General features: G+C 38.4%; 1 protein-coding gene and 3 non-coding genes across 4 annotated transcripts; 2 read left to right on the top strand and 2 right to left on the bottom strand.

The window, feature by feature from the left end:
* Positions 1 to 12294: 12294 nt before the first annotated feature.
* LOC146511117 (proteasome maturation protein-like) lies at positions 12295 to 17153 on the top strand. Its single transcript, XM_085173015.1, has 9 exons — positions 12295 to 12426; positions 13573 to 13676; positions 14792 to 15149; positions 15554 to 15688; positions 16009 to 16106; positions 16236 to 16296; positions 16491 to 16592; positions 16680 to 16773; positions 16869 to 17153. Exons 4-9 carry the CDS (start codon positions 15611 to 15613, stop codon positions 16934 to 16936), a joined length of 501 nt encoding a protein of 166 aa, XP_085029141.1. The 5' UTR covers positions 12295 to 12426; positions 13573 to 13676; positions 14792 to 15149; positions 15554 to 15610; the 3' UTR covers positions 16937 to 17153.
* trnac-gca (transfer RNA cysteine (anticodon GCA)) lies at positions 15344 to 15415 on the bottom strand. Its single transcript has one exon. It is a non-coding gene; the product is annotated as a tRNA-Cys (tRNA).
* A 962-nt stretch (positions 17154 to 18115) lies between the features above and the next one.
* trnap-agg (transfer RNA proline (anticodon AGG)) lies at positions 18116 to 18187 on the top strand. Its single transcript has one exon. It is a non-coding gene; the product is annotated as a tRNA-Pro (tRNA).
* An 876-nt stretch (positions 18188 to 19063) lies between these two features.
* Positions 19064 to 19152, bottom strand: trnat-agu (transfer RNA threonine (anticodon AGU)). Its single transcript is given in 2 exon segments — positions 19064 to 19099; positions 19115 to 19152. It is a non-coding gene; the product is annotated as a tRNA-Thr (tRNA).
* Between the last annotated feature and the right edge of the window lie 926 nt (positions 19153 to 20078).

Below are 20078 nucleotides of genomic sequence, written 5' to 3'. Positions count from 1 at the left end.
AGAGAAGACAGGGAACTAACATCACATGGAAATGGAGAAAGATAAGAAAGACGGGACAGGAGAGATGAAAGTGGTTCACAATAATATCACACAGATGTACATAAAACATGCATCATCATCATACAGCACAAATCCATTTAGAAGCTAGTCTAAATAAATGAGTCTTTAGCTGCTTTTTAAAAAACCTAAAGATGGAGTCAAAGTATTCCACAACCTGGGGGCCACCGCTCTAAAAGATCTGACTCCTTTGATCCTAAAAGGTGTTTGTGGGACCACCAACAGCCTTTGATTAGATGATCTCAGGCTGTGAGAGGGAGGGTGGGGTTCTAACAGATCAGAGATGTAGGCAGGAGCGTCACGACTCAGAGCTTTAAAAGTCAGCACTAAGAGTTTGAAATGAATTCTAAAATGTACTGGAAGCCAGTGTAATGAGAAGAAAACCTATGTAATGTGCTCTCTTTTTCATGCCTTTGTTAAGAGCCTTGCAGCAGCAGCATTTTGGACTGACTGGAGACAGTTAAGATTCTTTTGGCTCAAACAAAGAAAACAGCTGTTACAATAATCTAAGCAAGCTGAAATAAAAGCTTGAATAATCATTTCCAATTCAGATTTAGACAACAACAGTCTGGTGAGGAGTAGTTTGGGAGACTGTGGTTGTTCATAAAGTACCTCCTATCTCCTATTCCTAGACTTCTTCCCTGATGTTGATGAGAAAAGGTCATTGATAAATCGATAAACGCCTGTGAAAAATATCATTACAAAGGTTGGCATATGAAAGAAAGAACCTCTAGGGTCAGATCTATGGAATGCCAGGACTGCCATAATGAATTAATTAAATACACCATTAAATAATTAATTAAATGTGGCAATAATTAATTAAAATTGAAAATAATTAATTCAATAAATATTTAAGACACATTTAATTAATTAATTATTGCTGCATTTTATTAATTATTGACATATTTAATTAATTAATGACACATTTAATTAATTATTTAATGGCGTATTTAATTAATTCATTATGGCAGTCCTGGCGTTCCATACAGACCTACTCATGTCTGCAGCAGCTAAAAGCCTTCTTTTGACATTAAAAAGCTGTTGGGTTTGCTAAAGAGGCTCAGCGTCAGCTTGTGACTGAAAGTTGTGAACACGAGTATTTTTGCAGCTGGCCTTTGATTCAAAATCTTAAACACTAAATGGGATTTGAGCCTAAGAAACTCAAACTGAGGATCATCCACAAAGACCAACAAGTCAAAGAAAACAGGCACGTTCTCATTTTTACAATCTCACATGCCAGTGCAACAGGGACTAATATCAGGTTTAAATGTCAACATAATATACTCACCTAAATCTGTCTCTCAGCCCAGGAAGTCTGAACAGCCCCTGCTATGTAGTTACCAGCACAACAACCTGGATGTGATCCTGATCCCAAAGCTCTACTAAGGGAATAGTTTAAGCTTTTAGCCAATTCATTTCTGTGTTCGGGATTCCCAAAGTAATTCAGAAGGATCAAGGCTCTAATTTTACTTCTAGATTATTTGCACAGGCTCTCCAACAACTTCATTTTAAACATAAATCATTGGTGTGTCATCGTCAAAGTAAGGATTCATTAGAACGCTCCCATCAGCATTTAAATCATTGCTGCTTGTTGCACCGAACTGAAGGCTGATTGGGATGAAAGTTTGCCTTGGCGCTTACTGGCAGCCAGAGTAAGTAAGTTAATCCATTTTTTTTTATATAGCGCTTTTTAAGACAGGAAGTTCTTAAAAAGTGCTTCTCAAGGGAATATAAAAGCTTATCAAACAAAACAACATATTACACACGAACATTACCCAAATGCCTGTCTAAACAGATGTGCTTCAAGCTGTCTTTTTAAATGAAGCCACAGAGTCGATGGTGTGTAGTGGGGGAGGTAAACTGTTCCAGTGTTGGAGCTAGGGTTTGAAAAGCGCAATCCCCCTTTGTTTTCAAACAGGTCCGTGGAATAGTCAGAAGACCACTATCACTGGCTCTGAGGATCCAGTTTAGAGAGTATGAAGGTTGAAAAAGCTCCGCGATATAGGTGGTGGCCTCACCTTGTAAAAATATGAACATAAAAGTGAGAATTTTAAACTGATATCTGTACCCAACCAGACGCCAGTGTAAGGATTTTAACATGAGAGTGATATGGGACTTCCAGCCTAATTGCAAGCGACAACGTAATTCAAACAGAATTCAAACAGTTTAACAGAAACACATGAAAGGCAGTCTTGTTTCTTATATTAATCACCAGACGTTGTCGCATAAAAAGAGACGACGTGTGTCAAAGTCAGGGGTTAACCCTGTCATCGCTGTGGTGGTGGGAAAGATATTTCTGTTCTAATAGTTTTGTGCATACAAAATAATACGACAGGACTTGAAGGAAAGTAACACATTTACTCTCATTTGGGGCGACTGAGGATGGATCAGATGAGTTTCACACCTACCTTGTGTCCTCATACCTGGTGGTAATGGACAGCATGTTGACTTATCAGCACTGGGGTCTTTTGTTTGATGGTTCCACAGTGCCTCCTTCTGGCCGTGAAGAAGCACCACACCCCTCTACTCTTTCCATTACAGGGAATGTGTAGAAAGCACAAACCTTTAATAATCACAGCTGAGATCATAAAGTGTAGTTATCCTTCCTTCCTTTCCTTCTTCCTTCCTCTTAAGCACTTAAGGGTTGCTGGAGAGGGGGTTGAAGAGTATCCCAGCTGTCACGAGGTAAAACTCAGGGTACACACTTGACAGTTCACCACTCATGATCACATTCCCAATAGATTATTGTAGTTCCCAAAAGAATCAACAATTAACCTAAAAAAGCAAGTTGTTGGACAGTGAGAGGGAGCCGGAGCATCCTCAGAGAACCCAACATGCAAACAACAGATTCACATGCACGACCTTCTTGCTGTGAGGCAACAGAACTAACCACTGCATCGCCATGCTGACCTTAGAGTGCAGTCCTGTGGTGGAAAATGTTACTGTGGGTGCTTTAGATTATATTACATACAAACAAAAAGTACTGGTTTATTATATCAGTGGGTAAAAGAGTCAAGATTGGATCTAAAGGATGTAAATGGACACGCACAGAGCATTTCTGCTCAGTCTGAACACTCAACGCAGCCTCATTCGCCCAACTGAAACTCAGCGTTCAGTATCTCCTTTTTTTCACCAAAAGACTTTCTCTGTATCTCTGCTCTGTTTGCTTTTGACTTGAAACACTAAATAAATGTTTTACTACACATCTGTCTCGATTGTTTAATCAGCTGCTGTAAACTGTCCAAATTTAAAATGCTACATTTAGTAGATTTAGAGATATTTATTTCACTATTTTTAGGTAATGATACTTTATAAACCTGTTCGACTGTTTAACAAAGACAGTATCATCATGTTTAAAGAACTTTTAAATCTGACAGCAGCACTCAGTTCTCCTGCACATGTGTGATCTTGGAGTGTAGTAAAGAAAATCTCTCTGTGAACCTTTAGTTTGCTGCCATCTTGTGGCAGCAGCTGACTACTGTTATTTTCACATGTGCATTGTGTTTTAAACAAACCCATTAATTAAATTGGTGATTTGAAGTAATATATTAAATATTAGTGTGGGTAAGTCCCAGATTTCAGTTTATTTGACAATAACTACATTTAATAAGAAGATGTGAGATCCAAATATATGCTTCTGTCGACACGTGTTCATTTTGATGAGGTTTACTGAACAAATTTGAATCATCACAACAACCAAAATGTTAGCAACACATTATAAAGTTTATTATTATAACTATGCTAACCATGTTTATGTTTGATTTAGCTGTTTTAGCCTTACCTGCTAACTCAAACACGTTCTGTAGGTGTCACATTTAGAGGACTGTAAGTTCACACACATTCAGACTTTTGCAAACCGGAGTTGGAGATTGCAGAGAGAAGGAGAAGTGTCTTGTAAAAACTTTACAAGTTATACAGATTATTTTCTCAAACAGCAACCAGTGCAAACATTTTTTTCTGGACTCTAAGAAGGAGAAAGGGACAGCCTGATATGTCATGTTTTTTGATATATTTTTTAAAAGTTGCTGTTTTTGTAAAGCACAGTTCTTATTTAATCAAATGCTCTTTGATTTATTTGAATCCTATAATAAACGAGATTACTGTGGGTGTTGGAGAGGAGAAGGCCCCTCTAAAAAAGTAAGATCTTTGCTCTGTGATGAAAATTATGTTGATGTTGTACATTTATAAATACACACATAAACATGCATGCACAGTTTTCTGGTTTGAAAGTAAATATTTGTCTGAATATTTGAGCTGAATCAGTTTTTACTGTGTAAGTTGTAGATTTCTTTCCTCTGTGGAGTCAACAGCTTCATGCAGTCGGTTCAGATGACTTTCTTGAGGCACTGAGTGCAGTTTGAGTGCATTACAGCAGACTGATCTTCTCTGTTATCGTTGTGTTTCCAGTGTGAGTGCACGAAAGGGTCTCATGGATCAACATGTGGTCCCTGGGACTCCAGCCACCTCTGCTGCACCAGTCTCACCTCCAGCTGAGACTCAGAGGAACAAAGCAAAGAAAGCTTCCTGGTGGCGCAGATAAGGTGAGTTTAACACTGCAGAAATAAATAAATAGCAGTTTTATTATTATTATTGTTATTATTACTGGTATTTTTTACATAATTATTATTATAAATTTGTTGTTATTGGCATCATTAGTAGTAGTACTAGTTATATTATATTATTATTTAAAATATTGTTATTATTATTGTTGCTGTTAAGTAAAGTAAGTGTAAAGTAAGTGTATTGCATTTGTGCAGTGGTTACAGTGGTGACACTTATTAGACTCTGTAGGCTGTGCACCAGTTTTTCAGGGTCCTTGTAGGTGCAGTTGTTGCAACCACTGTAAATGTGACACCATCACAGAACAAGTTTATTAAACCAGAAGAAGAAAGAGAACTCTAATATGATGGCTGCACACCAGCTGGACCATTATAATCACATCACATCACTTCGAGGACTCCAAGAATGTTCATACAGGGAGGATAAATAAAGTTTTTGATTATTTATTATAAAAAAGAGATGATATATATATATAATGCAGCAGGGACTCCACCAGCTAACATGTCAGTTCATTTGACACATTGATTTATTTATCATTTATTTTTCTCTCTCAGCTTTTCAGTTCCACATTTTTGCCATTTCTTCCACACTCAACTCTTTTCTAAACTTTAGATATAAACAAAACAAGAAAAGTAACATTTGTCACTCTCTATCTTCACGATGGAAGATTCATGTTCATCTCAAAAGTGTTAGCAACAGTTCTAGAAAAGGAGACAGGTTTGTTCCAGTTTGCAGAAATGTTATTATAAATGTTCAAACTACTGCACTGTAAAATCTAATTAGTTCCCAGAACTCAAAAAACTATGCAAACTCATTACCTCCAAAAAATTGAGTAAACTTTACTTAAGATGACTGTTAAGAGAACTTATTCATTGCAAGTATGCAGTACTAAGAATAACTTGATGATCCTGAAGGTGCTTTATGAATTGTTGACCCACTGACACACATTTTGAGTTCTACTAAATTAAAAAACAATTTGTGGAAACCTGATTATTATTAAAAAAGAATGATTAACAACACTTCTTGTAATGGTGTTAAAATCAGCTCAATGTTTATTTTCAAATGCAAAAAGTAAACTACACTGCCGCCATGGCAACTATGACACGTTTAGAATCTTATGACCACTTTGTCCTTTGATCCTTTGATCTTAAAAAACCCTCAAACAGGAGTGAGACACAACCACTTTTAGTCCGTTATTCGCAGCATTTATGTTCGCAGCATTCAAACGTTCGCCAGAGAAATCTTTTTAAAAATTTCAATACTTTTGAGAGTGACAGTTTACAGATTCAAACATGTCTCAGAGAAAAAACAATAAAGAAATCCTTGAAGAGAACGAACACCTGGAAATAAACCAGAGAGACATGCAGTGCCAACTCCAAGACATGAAGGAGAAAAACAGAGCACTGCAGGTAAAGCTTGATGAAAGACTGCACACAAAGGAAGAGTTTCTTCAAGAAAAAAGGCTACAGGAGATAAAACAGAAGGAAATGGATTTCAAGCTTCAGGACATGGAGAAACACAACAAAGGCTTGCAAATCAAGCTTAATGAAGCTCTGCAAAAAAACAAAGAACTCCTCCATGAAAAACAACAAAAGGACATGAAGCAGTGCAAACTCCAAGGCATGGAGGAAAAATGCAAAGCGCTTCAGGTAAAGCTTGATAAAACACTGAACAAAAATAAGGAGTTACTTCGAGAACAAAAGCAACAAGAAATTAAACAGAAACAAACGGACTGCAAGCTTGAAGACGTGGAGGAAAAATACACAGCGCTGAAAATAAAGCTTGATAAAGCACTGCAAAGAAATAAAGATTTCCTTGAAGAGAAAGAACAGCAAGACATGAAACAGAAACATCTGGATTGCAAGCTTCAGAACATCGAGAAACACAACGAAGGCTTGCAAGTAATGCTTGATGAAGCTCTGCAAAAGAATAAAGAAATCCTTGAAGAGAAAGAAAAACTGGACATTAACCAGAGAGACATGCAGTGCCAACTCCAAGGTGTGCAGGAACAATACGGAGCGCTGCAGGTAAAGCTTGATGAAACACTGCACAAATATCAAGAGCTGCTTCAAGACCAAGAACAACAGGAAATAAAGCAGAAAGAAGGCAAACAAGCCAAATTAGAAGAAGTGGAGAAAACATGCAAGAGACTTGAGCAGGAGAATACAGAAACAATCGATCAGTTGAGAACCCTCATCCTAGAGAAAAAAGTGCTCGTGGAAAAGCTCATGGAAAAGAAGAAGAAACGCTTCCGCTTCTTCTGGAGGAGGGACACTCCTGCTTTTTCTACTTTTTCTACTTTTTCTACTGCTGATGTCACCACGTCTTCCTCCACCTCTGTTCCATCTTAACTTTCACCTCTCCTCTCCATTTCTCTCCCTTTCCCTCCTGACACCTCTCCCTCCACTGTCTCCCTTTAACTCCTATCACCTGTCCCATCTCCCTCCCCCCTCTCTCTCTTTTCACCCTCACCCCCCAACCAGTCCCGACAGTTGACTGCCCCCTCTAGAGCCTGGTTCTGTCATAGGTTTCTTCCTTTAAAGGGAGTTTTTCCTATCCACTGTCGCACCTAGTGCTTGCTCAGAGGGGATTGTTGGGGTTTTCTCTCCTCTATCTCTTTCCTCCTTTCTATCCCTTTCCTTTACCTTCTTCTTTACAACCTCCCCCCCCCCCTTTCTATTTCCTCAATAATTTAATAATAAACACAATTGGCAAAATTTTAAAAAGTCAGATCAATGTCTTCATTCAAGAATTAATTGTCTTTGTTACGGGGTCATGTGTATTTTGTGTTTTCCTCTGGCTGGTGATCCTTGCAGTCGTTGAGCCCAGGAGTCCAGATTTTTAGTGTTTTAATCACATTTAGTGTTACAGTTTAGATCACAACAATAGGATATCCACAATTTAGGACTCAGACATTTGTTTTTTTTAATACCGTAATCATTCTATGATTGAGTCGTTTACAGAACCAGCAGTTAGCAGCAATAACTTCAGTTCATCAACATTTGCAAGCATTTCTTTATACACAGCATTTCTGTCAGGTTGTGGTCTGGACTTCCATGCAGTAGATTTGCTGCTGTGTTTGGGCTCATTATCCTGTTGCATGGCCTAATTTAGGAGAAGCTTTAGCTGTCGGACAGACGGCCTCACATTTGACTCTAGAAAACTTTGGCATACAGAGGAGTTCGTCGACTCCAAGGTGCTTATTGCCTGTGTCTGCAGAACAAGCTCAAATCACCACAATTGAACCATCATATGTTAAGAAATAAATATATATTCTAATGCTTATTTGCTGATTAGATTGTTTTATGAGAGGCCCAGACTTGACTAGGTCACAGGCTGACAGGAAACGGCATGTTTCTGCAGAATATGAGGACCAGACAGAGTGAAACTAAGTTCAGACAAAGGGTGACAGGTTGCCCTGGCAACAGACTTCAGAAAGGGGAAGTTATTGCAAGCTGCACAGGAAGTTTTAGTGCACAGACATATTAATAAATCAGACACAAAAAAAAAGAGGAACTAAGTAAACTGAGTGTGTGTGACGTGCAGCGGAACTATATAACCATGCTGGCTTCTAATGTTTTCAGACTTGAGCTGGCGTTTCTGTGCTAAGTCTCCATTTTCCGGAAAATGTAAAATTAAAGATCATTTTTTGAGTTAGACCACTTTGAGCCGTGTCTTTTTTGGCCGTTAAAGAATACAAAGAACTTGATTTAATACATACTTGACAGTGGATTTGAGGTGTTTGTGCTGTGTTTGATTTTTGCTAAAGTTACTGCTGTGCATTATGGCCAAACCTCCACTTTGGTCTCATCTTTTAAAAATATGTTGCTCCAGAAGCCTTCAAGGGCAAATTTGCAAACCTCAACTGAGTTGTTGTGTTCTTCTTAGAGACAATAAGCTTTCTCCTGGCAGCCCTTCGAAACCAACCATACATGTTTTGTCTTTTTCTAATTAAACTGTCATGAATGTTTACATTTAACATGCTGTTTAAGGCCTGCAGAGGCTCAGATGCAGCTCTTGGGTATTGTGCAGTTTCTGTGAGCACTGAACAGTCTTTGGGGTGGATCTGAATGCTCCAGACTAGCAAACTTGCTCACGGTCAGTTAATCAAGTGCATAGAGCTCTGTGATGAATTTTCACATTTACTCTGTGAATCTTCATTCTTCTAGCTAGTCTTTACTCTTCTAGAAGCTTTCTTTGCTCACATGTCTGCAGCACTGAGTCTATGTCTTCTCCACTGCTATTCCAAACATGGTGCTGATGCAGGGGTCATTAACACAGTAAGATTTAAGTGCACAAAATGTTCACATCATAATAGTAATAATAATTAGAGGAGAGTATTATGTAGTCCAAGAAGTGTGTGGAGAAGAGAGTTCAGTGTGGAGGAGGGAACCACGGCGTTCAGGAGTCAAACTGCTTTGGGGGAAAATGCTATTGCACAATCTTGCTGACCTGCTCCTGATGACGCAGAGTCGTCTTCAGGATGGAAGGGTGGTAAACAGTTGGTGGGAAGGGTGGTGCATGTTAGCCATGATGCTAGTGGCTTTCCCAGTGAGGTGTAAATAACCTGTAGACTGGGTAGAGAGCTGCCAATAACACTCTGTGCAGTCCACACTATCCTCTGCAGGGCTCTGCGGTTGGACGCGTGGCAGTTTCCATACCAGACTGTGATGCAGTGGGTTCGGATGCTCTGCATGGTACCTCTGTAGAAGGTGTTAAAGATGGGTTTGGATGTGCACCTTCTTCAGTTGCTGCTGAGCTCTTTTTGTCACTGATTTGGTGTTGCTGGTCCAGGACAGGTCCAGGGGCGGATCTAGAGAAATGTTCCTAGGGTGGCATGGAAATCAAATGGGGTGACAAAATCAAAGCCTTGTTTTAAACACATATGCAGGTGTTACATATGGTTAATGCATAAGTATATGTTTCATATAAATATGGTCTATAACTTAATTATTTTCTATAGCCCACATAATTAAACATTTCTGTTACATAAAATGTGTGAATTTGTATTTTATGTGCTATATAGCCTTTATAATAAATAAGTATGTAACCAATGAGTATAAAATCCAGAAAGCTACACAAGTCTAACTTAAGCTTCACGCTGTTTTTTGTTAGAAAAACAATCAAATTGTTACTGACTACTACTACAGTCAGAAATATGCACTGTCACAAACAATATTTTAAACCAAATTTTTCATGATTTGTTAGTTAATAATTTGAGGTCCAAAATATAATTGGCCATTTTTGGCTACTTTTGATTGTTTTTGTTTAGTTTTTTTCACCTCGTCTTTCTCGGCATCATTCTTTTTCAGCACAACCTCACATGTCCAAATTTACAGTTATTTATTCATTGACAAACTGTATTAACACAACTGGTCTGAAATCACACAAACACATAAAATCCTAGTAGTAGTTTCACTGCAAAAAGTACTAACAAGTTTAGTAAATTATTTTCATAACTTGAAATGCAAATATAAATTGTAAATTTTTTAAAAAAATTATGCAAAACTGTAGTAAATAATAAAGTTCTAAACAACTATTCATCTAAAAATGCAGCCTGTGCATCTCGTGTTTTTTTTTTCTTGTAGAGCCATTTAAAAATACTAAGACTTTGCTTGCGAAATTTTGAACACAGTAACACATCTGGTCGATTCTAAGCTAACCAGTTAAAAATAAAGAAAAAACAACTATATGTGCTGTTGAAGATTTATCTGGGAACATAATATATGACATGACCCTGAAAGAATAAACAACATCTTTAGGGATTTCTATGAAACTTTATACTCACCACAAATAAGCCCACTTAAAAATGATATTGATCTGTTTTTGGACAACATAACTCTTCCAAAATTACTAGACAGTCAAGAATGGCACTGGATTTGCCGCTGACACCAGGTGAACTCCAGGAAGCCCTGATAAGAATGCCCAATAATGAGGCTCCAGGTCCAGACGGCTTTCCAGCAGAAGTGAGTGAACTTTGACAGAGTGAACTGGAAAGTTTTACTTGCAACCAAATTTGGTTTTAGAAACTCTTTCATAAACTGGTTAAAAATATTATATAATTCCCCAACAGCTTGTGTCAGAACAAATGACCAAACATCCTCCAGCTTTTGTCTCTTGAGGGGCACCAGGCAGGGATGCCCACTCTCCCCTTCACTGTTTGTAATTTTTATTGAACCACTAGCAGCATCAATTACATTAATTAGGGGCATAAAATGCAAGAATGTAGAAGATAAGATCAGTCTTTATGCAGACGATGTGTTGCTTTTTCTCCAAAACTCACAAACCAATCTCTGGGGTGATTACATTGATAAACTTCAATAAACTGGTCAAAATCTACAGTCTTTCCAGTTAATTGCTCTCTGCGTAATTCTAATGTCTCTTCTGTTTTTTCTTTTCTCAACAGGTGATCCAGGTGATTGTTTTTAAGTGCCCTTTCTCACTGTCCCTCTTCCCCTCTGTTTTCTTTCTCTCCCTCTCTTTCTTTCTATGTTTCTTTCTTTCTCCTTTTAATGTCCCCCAGTCATGTCTGTCCCATCTGTAACAGCTGAAAATAAAATAAAATAAATACATAATAATAATAAAGGTCAATCAAATGGACCAATATGGCAAGGCCATAATGATCCACTTGGTAAAGTAAATCCGTTGGGCATCTTTCTAGGCCTTTAGAAAATAATTCTGATGGAATCAAACAAAAAAAGGAGCTGTATGTGAGGCATTCAGGGAACACTGGCCATTTATGTGGAGCGAAATCTGTCTCAAAAGTCTTACAAATGATACTCAATTGTATATAGCATTTGTATTCTATTTATTCTACTGTATATAGTATTTTATTTTATTCTATTCTATTGTGTACAGTTGCGTACAATATCTTATTCTTATCTTATTCCAGTGTTTTTCTAAATTTCCCACATGTGGGACTAATAAAGGTTATCTTATCTTATTTTATCTTATCATAAACTAAAATTTTAGAAAAGTGTTCAGTGATTGATAAGTAACTTTTGAGGACTCACAAGTGTGCGCTTCGATCCACAGACAAAAACAAAACAATGTTTTGTTTGACAAATTCTATGAAACATTCACGCTCCAGTTTGTTTGTTATTCAGAGATTTCATGGCTTCATGGTGCAGATGAATGACTTTTTGCACCAATCAGGCCGAGTTTATCTGCAAAGCAACACAAGTTATTATGAGGTTCATCAATCAACCAGTAAAAGATCTAACCTTACTGAGTGGGACCAAGTAGCTATCTATACTTTTCCTATGAAAAAACCTTCTAAAGCTGTCTATAGTTTTACTTCCAAAGTTCATCAGCAAACAGTTTGAATGCCTGTAATTATCAGGCTGTACTCAAGCCAGTTAATTAGTCTGAAAACTGCTGTGACTCCAAACCCAAGTACCCTCCTGGGAAATTATGGCTAATGTCACACTTGGATCTGCTGATAGAGAAGTGAGTCCGTGTAACCTTTATTAAATCAGGCAAAACAACACATACTTATTTACTGTGGCGGCCTGCAGAAAGCAAAACAATAAATAAATGGGGGTGAGGGTAAGCTGAAGCCATCTGATGTTTATGTTCATGAATATTACACACGGAAACATTTTGACTTTTTTTTTTATTGTTTACTAAAATACTTTTAAATCTCTAGTTTTAGTTTAAGAACCATCTAGTCCAGCAGGTGGCGGTAATGCACGTTAAAGCTCTAACCGCCAAAGTAAAACCCAAAAGAAGAAGAAGCCGCAGAGTTCCCACTTCATTGCGTTTGTGTTTTAGTTTATTTTTCTTCCTCATCTAAAGTGAAGCACTAAGGTAACTTTGATTTGAGTTCAGTCAATCTTGAATTTAGCTCCTGAGTGAAGTTTTCTGTTGCTCTCCTCGGTCTCTGTTGTCAGTTATTTCTGAACCTGTTGAAAGAAAAAGCCTCTACATCAAATCAACCTGCTATAAACTAATTTACAAGAAGATATCAACAAATACTAATGAAACACTGAGAAGACAACAGTGTTATTATTAGAAGAAAGCTTTTAAATTAGCTAAGTGTAATCAGAGTTTCTGTTGTTTTATTAGCCTGTTACTAAGCGCTAGTTAGCATCTCTGTGTCACTTTGTGGCACCTGCACAGTTTTTGAATGCAGCGTGCTATCCAAGCTAGCTAGCTAGCGCCACCCTTCATCCATATAAGGTCACTTCCGACTACAAAAAATCCCAACATGTTGGCGGTAAAAGTGCTATAATGAAATCCATTTATGAGAAATATAAAAATAAATGTCTTCCAGGCTAAAACACAGCTGCCTTTGTCAGCACAAAGTTGTGTTGTCCCACAGGGCATGTGATTGTAAAAACCGGCCTCACTCTGAGACGCCTGTTATTAGAATCATTTCAAAGATGATTTGATCAATTCTGATCAGTATTCAGTAAATGAGTCCGATTAACTGTTAGCAAAATAATAATGATAAGAATAAATAACATATAAGAGGAGTATATACAAAGAGGAGGAAGGCACACATTAGAGAACAGAATGCTTGAAAGTAGTGCAATGGACTTGATACAAGTAGAGAATCGGAGTGTGACTGAGTGATGAGAGTTACTCAGATCATGGCTTTCTAAACCCACTCAGATAGGATAATCTTCCACGGCACATCTGATCAGTTCTCACGGCACACGTATATATGCCGCGGCACAGTGGTTGGGAAACACTGTACTCGTTTATGCAGCTCCATCGATTGTTCTGTTTTCGTTCTTTGCCAGGGCCTTTTTAAAGAGGAATTGCTCTCCTGGTACTGGTGTGCCATACTGCTGAATTTGGTATCGGTGCTCAAACCTTTTGTGTCTGTTTTAAACAAGTTGCCCACCCAGGGAGGCTAAAATTGTTGTTTGTGCTCTCAGATGAACATATGAGACACTTTTACTCTTCAGTGCAGTGTGGAGCCTAACAAAGTTATGTTTTGTGTCCCAGCTGATCAGCAGGAGGAGAAGAGTCTGACGGAGCAGCAGAGGAAATTTCAGCTACTTGGACTCAGCTCAGCCACTGCAGAGAAAACAATGAGTTCGACAAAGAAGGTGACAGATACTAGTGTTAAGAAATACTCCATTAAAAGCTGAAGTACTGATATATGTTTTATGCTAAACTAATGGAACCTTGTGCTATATTAATGTAATGTAAAAATAATGTATATAATGCCTACATGACTTTGCCTCTAAAGAGGAAAATGGGCAGGGAAGATGTTAAAGTGGGATTCAGCAGGACTCAACCCTAAAATCAGCTGTAGTGGCTCAGTGTGGGGAAAAGAATCACAGCTCACAATCATTTCTATTGAGAGCTCCAGTAGGTTTTCTTAATGTACAGGCTGTGATCAGCTGACCTGCTGCTCTCTGTGAATTCAACCAGATGTTAGCAGATGTTTCATGAGTTGTCCTGGCTGATTTCCATTCTCTACACTGACAGTACACTGTCTTTATATTAGACACTATACTGTTGGTATGTGGGTGGAGCTCAGTGAATAAATGTCAGCATCATGAGCTTAAGTTTAAGTGCATCTCTGCTACACTTGATGTAACCTAACTCTGACATGAGCACCACAGTTTCCGTGCACCAGTCACACACTGTTCATTACTTTAAATCCATCACAGTACAGTAAACTTGCCTGCTTGTCCTGTACTAACCTGCAGAGGATTTTACTGCAGTCTTTGAATCAAAAATGTTATTTTTTTTAGGTAGGGATTAAAAGTAAAAAAAACCCTCAGGTTACAGTCAGACTCTGACATCATCCTTCACTGAACCAAGCTAGTAATTGTCACATTTGATTTATTATTATTGAAGAAATTAGACAATTATAGAAATAGAAAATAGAAAACAGCAACAGGAAATATAAAAAAGTACAGACCTGGTAAACATTTATTACTATTCTGAGTGTGTTAGCATTAATATTTGTGCACAAGCAGGAGGGATGGGCATGATTTTAGAGTGTTTGAACAGTCATTAGTTATCTCTAACACCAGGTTGGATGTAATGTGTTACTACTACCAGTAGGTGGGGATAAGAGACCTTTAAGGTGTTTGGTTCCACACTCCACCTTCAGGTTTAAAACTGGTGTTAATGGAGGGAGTTTGAAGCTTCAGTTTGTTCAATGAATGCATTTCACTCACTGCCTCTGTTTGTATCTCTGTCACTGCAGGACCAACATGGACCGAGAAGTCAGCGCTCTCAGGAGGCCGACAAACCTCACAGAAGAAAGAGAGAGAGAAAAAACACCTGTGACGAGTGTGGGAAGGATTTTACCTGGAAGACTAAACTAAAACAACATCAGCTCATCCACACTGGAGAGAGACCGTACCAAAGATGTGTACTGGTGTGATCAGTGTGGCAAATACTTTACAACAGACGCACACTTACAAAGCCACATGTTTACCCACACTGAGGAGAGACCTTATCAATGTGACCTGTGTGAGAAGACTTTTAAAGCACCTCGTCACCTGAGACAACACTAACAGATCCACACCAGAAAGAGACTCTACAAGTGCAGTTACTGTGAGGTATGTATTTTTATTTTCCTCTTGTAAGTTCAGTCTGACTGTTTGGAACAAGTCTGCTCATTAAATTGTGTTAGCATGTTAGCACTTCTACTGCACCGAAGAGTAGCTCTGAGCCATTATTCAGATTTTCATTTCAGTTATCATTTTTGTGACAAATTAAAGTTTTGCAAATGACTAATGCAAAACTGAAAAACAGGGGGCACCCGGATTTGAACCGGGGACCTCTTGATCTGCAGTCAAATGCTCTACCACTGAGCTATACCCCCTCACGTTAGGTATGGAGGACGCATATGTATTTATCAGGATCATAATCATTCCCCCATACAAAGTTGGCATAGAGTTCATGTTTATTTCTTCAATTAAGTGGTAGCGAATTGATTTCGTATACTTTACATACTCTACAGCACACCATTGTCTGTTTAACTGGAAAGACGTGATTCTGTACATAACGCTATCAGCGGATGTGTCGTCATCAAAACGAGACGCTACCGGATACAGCAGTGTATCGAAAGCAAAGGGGAACAAACAAAGTGAGAATGGTATGATAGCGTTTTTAATCCCTATACCATATTTTTAAATATCTTAAACCTTGTTGTTGCGTACTCTCTCTGCTTTAATAATCTATGTGATCATTTGAAGTCTCGGTGGTGAAGTTGTTTGTCTTTAACCGTGCCCAAACTGAGTAGCTGTGAATTTGATTAGTCACTCGAGCTAATTCCAGCTAGCGCTTAGGTTAGCCACAAGGTCCCTTAGATAAATACAACTTCCAGTATTTGTTGCTATTAGCTACATTAGATAGCCATTAGCTAAGTGTTATCAAATGTAAATGGTTTATGTATGTCTTTGATGTGGACTACAGAATTCCAGAGGACTTCGCTCTCAGCTTAAGGACAGTGTACCTGTGGCTGGGTTCTCTCCACAGGGAGCTTACGGAGTGCAGGACTCCCTCCGTAGTGGGTAAGAAACTGTTAAAAATAAAACTCAGTTGCATGCTAACCTCAAAAAACACATTTTGTATTAGCCTCCAAATAAAGAACAATGTGCTTTTTGTAATACTGTTTTTTCTCTTCTACTTTTATTAAACAGATTTACCAGTGTTAAGAATGAACTTCTTCCAAGCCACCCGCTGGAGCTGTCAGAAAAAAATGTGAGTCATTAAACCAATTAATGCTGTCTTCATGAAATGCTTAAATGGTATTTGTGTTTTGTGCTTGGTTTTACTATAAAAAATTACTGTTTTGTCAAATGCAGCTCAGTTTAATCACAATAGACACAAAGTGCAAGTAGTAAAAATACGTTTCTGTGGGTATCTCACTGTTTTCTGTGTTTCTCCATGAGCAGTTCCAGTTGAACCAAGATAAGATGAATTTCTCAACACTCAGAAACATCCAGGGTCTTCACGCTCCTCTAAAACTGCAAATGGAGTACAGGGCGGCCCGACAGGTAGCTGCAGTCCTTTTTCAGGTGTTCTCGTGTTTTGTTTTTCTTTTTTCCTTCTCAGTCCTGACACCAACTGTTTCTTCCCTCCAGATCCAGCGTCTCCCATTCCTACAGAGCTCAAATTTGGCTCTCGATACGCTGCGAAACAGCGATGAGTCCATTGGATTTGAAGACATCCTCAACGGTGGGAACCTTGTCCTTCCCTTTTACACCTTCAGTGATATGTGTGTTGACGTGAAACCATGGCTTATACTGTGCTTTTGTCTTTTTCCTTTGTAGATCCAGCCCACAGTGAAGTGATGGGTGAGCCACACATGATGGTGGAGTACAAATTGGGATTGTTGTGAACAGAGTTGTGCACACAGATCCATATTATTATTATGTTTGAATACATTTGTTTATCAACTCCATAACCAAAGTTAGTAGTTGGTGGAGAGCTTTAGTTGTGGAGTACTTTTGAGCAGGAAATGTGTGTGTGTGTGTAGTGATCTTGAAAAAAGTCACTCACACAGGCTGCTTTTGTATGATTTCATTTGGTTATTTCTAATAAACTTCATGACTCTCCTCATTGTCCTGGTTCATTTGATCAGTTATTGACATTTTTAGATGAGCTTGCGCTGATAAAATTACCTGGTGATGTGTTCAGAGAGAAGGTGTAACAAAGCCTCACTCTACCCACTCTGAGTATGTTCACCTGTATAGCTAACATTGATTTGCCAATGCAACAGGTTAATAAAGAGCAACACTTGTATTTTAATCCATGTTATTCTTCACTTCACTCATTCTTCATTTGCCTAACTTGAAGTGTCCTTAAAAACTCATTGATATCTAAATCGTTTGTTTTTTCATCCCACAATTAAATTCTTCAAATATGTTATTTAAGTCTAATTGCATGTTTATATGACTGTACTTTCCAATTAGAGCTTAAGGAGCTGTTGGCAAGGCTCTCCACTCTCTTTTAAAATTTGCACTGTAAAGCCCGAGGTTGTTAACATTAATAGCAGGGTGGAAATCACTGAGGTTGAATTTATAATGGCTGCTGCTCGGTGGCATGGGCCGGTCAAACATCTGCAGCGAGTTGAAAAAACTCGCTGCAGTATAGGTTTGTGATTGATGCTTTTCTGGGTGATGTATGACGTTCATGTAAAAATGTGCTAAAGAGAAATCCTACAAATGAACCCTAAAAAGGCACATCTGTGAAGTGAAAACCATTTCATATATCATGATGCTCATTGAGAGAAAGCTAAGGGTTTGTGGCACTGTGAAATAAGCAAAGCATGGCTACTTCCAGGAACCTAAAATATAAAACGTATTTACTTATTTATCATTCTTTTTGATGGTACATGATTCCATATTTCTTGCTTCATTTATTTGACGTCTTCAGTTTGTATCTACAATATAGAAAAACCCTGACAATGTGTGTCCAAACTTTTGACTGGTAGCTTTCAAGAAAATCTTTCATACATGCCGCTTCATTTGCTCTGATATGTAACTTTCGGAAAAAGACTTGGTGCATTTTTTTATGTGGCTCGTTGGTCTAGGGGTATGATTCTTGCTTAGGGTGCGAGAGGTCCCGGGTTCAAATCCTGGACGAGCCCAAATGTTGTCTACAGGACCAAAATATTGTTTAGCCTCTATTTGATCCAGCAATCAGTGAGATGTTCTCTACAGCTGCAAATCACACATGTTCCCATAGTAACTCATTTAGGGGCAGCTAAGAGATCTGATATGAATGACCTCATTGGCCTTGGCCAAGTAGAAAACATCCACAAATATTTCCAAAAATCTAGTGTTGTGTTCGTTTTTCATTTTCAAATATTGAATAACAAGACAAAACTGCAAAGCTGAATTCATTATTTTCACATTCTTAATTAACTGAAGCCTTTCACTGAACTACCAAACAAACAACTTGGTACTCTCTTTCTGGCCAGTGTCATTGAAATTAAAAAAAAACTATAAACATGTGATGAGCGTCTTTTGAAGTGGATTTTAATATTACGCTGCAGCCGAGAGAGCACTCTGGTCAAACGTCAAAATGGTCTCTAAGTTTACACGTTAGTTTTGACTGCTAATGAAAATAGTTTTCTTTACAAATAACTCTCGCACTGAACTAACAGCCAATCCCTCAACAAGTTTGTGCTCTCTGCTCATATTGCCTTCATATTAAATCATTTTGTGCTTTTTAAAGAACTTATTTTAACATTGCACTCAACAACAAACAAATCCTCCATAACGACAAAAGTAACTTCAATGGCGAAACTGCATTATATTTCTTCAGGTCAATATACGGGCCCCAAGTAGGAGTGAGGTAAGCCGTGAGTTTGAGACCCTTGCTAAAATGAAATGGTGGAGAGTCCCAGGTATTTATACACCAGTGGGATGTGTCCCTTAAAGGGATCTGGACACTCATCTTTCAAAGCTCCTTAGACTAACAGGCCCTGGATGACTGAGAACAGACAAAACGACTATCTTTTAGGCACTGCTGGGAGTTGAACCCAGGATCTCCTGTTTTCTAGTTTAATACTTACTAGACAGGCACTTTAACCAACTAAGCCACAGTGCCACATACACACAGGTGAGTGACTGATGAACACTGAGAAAACCTCCAACCGTTAAATAGATTTGAGCCTAAACAGAAACACATGAAAGGCAGTCTTGTTTCTTATATTAATCACCAGAGGTTGTCGCATAAAAAGAGACGACGTGTTTAAAACTCAGGGGTTAAAAGTGGGACGGTGTTTTTGTTTTTGCTAGCTAAAGGTTCAGCTGCTGTTTGTCACAGGGAGAGAAGACAGGGAGCTAACATCACATGGAAATGGAGAAAGATAAGAAAGACGGGACAGGAGAGATGAAAGTGGTTCACAATAATATCACACGGATGTACATAAAACATGCATCATCATCATACAGCACAAATCCATTTAGAAGCTAGTCTAAATAAATGAGTCTTTAGCTGCTTTTTAAAAAACCTAAAGATGGAGTCAAAGTATTCCACAACCTGGGGGCCACCGCTCTAAAAGATCTGACTCCTTTGATCCTAAAACGTGTTTGTGGGACCACCAACAGCCTTTGATTAGATGATCTCAGGCTGTGAGAGGGAGGGTGGGGTTCTAACAGATCAGAGATGTAGGCAAGAGCGTCACGACTCAGAGCTTTAAAAGTCAGCACTAAGAGTTTGAAATGAATTCTAAAATGTACTGGAAGCCAGTGTAATGAGAAGAAAACCTATGTAATGTGCTCTCTTTTTCATGCCTTTGTTAAGAGCCTTGCAGCAGCAGCATTTTGGACTGACTGGAGACAGTTAAGATTCTTTTGGCTCAAACAAAGAAAACGGCTGTTACAATAATCGAAGCAAGCTGAAATAAAAGCTTGAATAATCATTTCCAATTCAGATTTAGACAACAACAGTCTGGTGAGGAGTAGTTTGGGAGACTGTGGGTGTTCATAAAGTACCTCCTATCTCCTATTCCTAGACTTCTTCCCTGATGT

Source organism: Neolamprologus multifasciatus, chromosome 9, assembly GCF_963576455.1.
Source record: "Neolamprologus multifasciatus chromosome 9, fNeoMul1.2, whole genome shotgun sequence".
NCBI lineage: Eukaryota > Metazoa > Chordata > Actinopteri > Cichliformes > Cichlidae > Neolamprologus > Neolamprologus multifasciatus.
The sequence above is the reverse complement of the archived record's forward strand: the minus strand, read 5'-3'. Positions and strand labels throughout refer to the sequence as shown.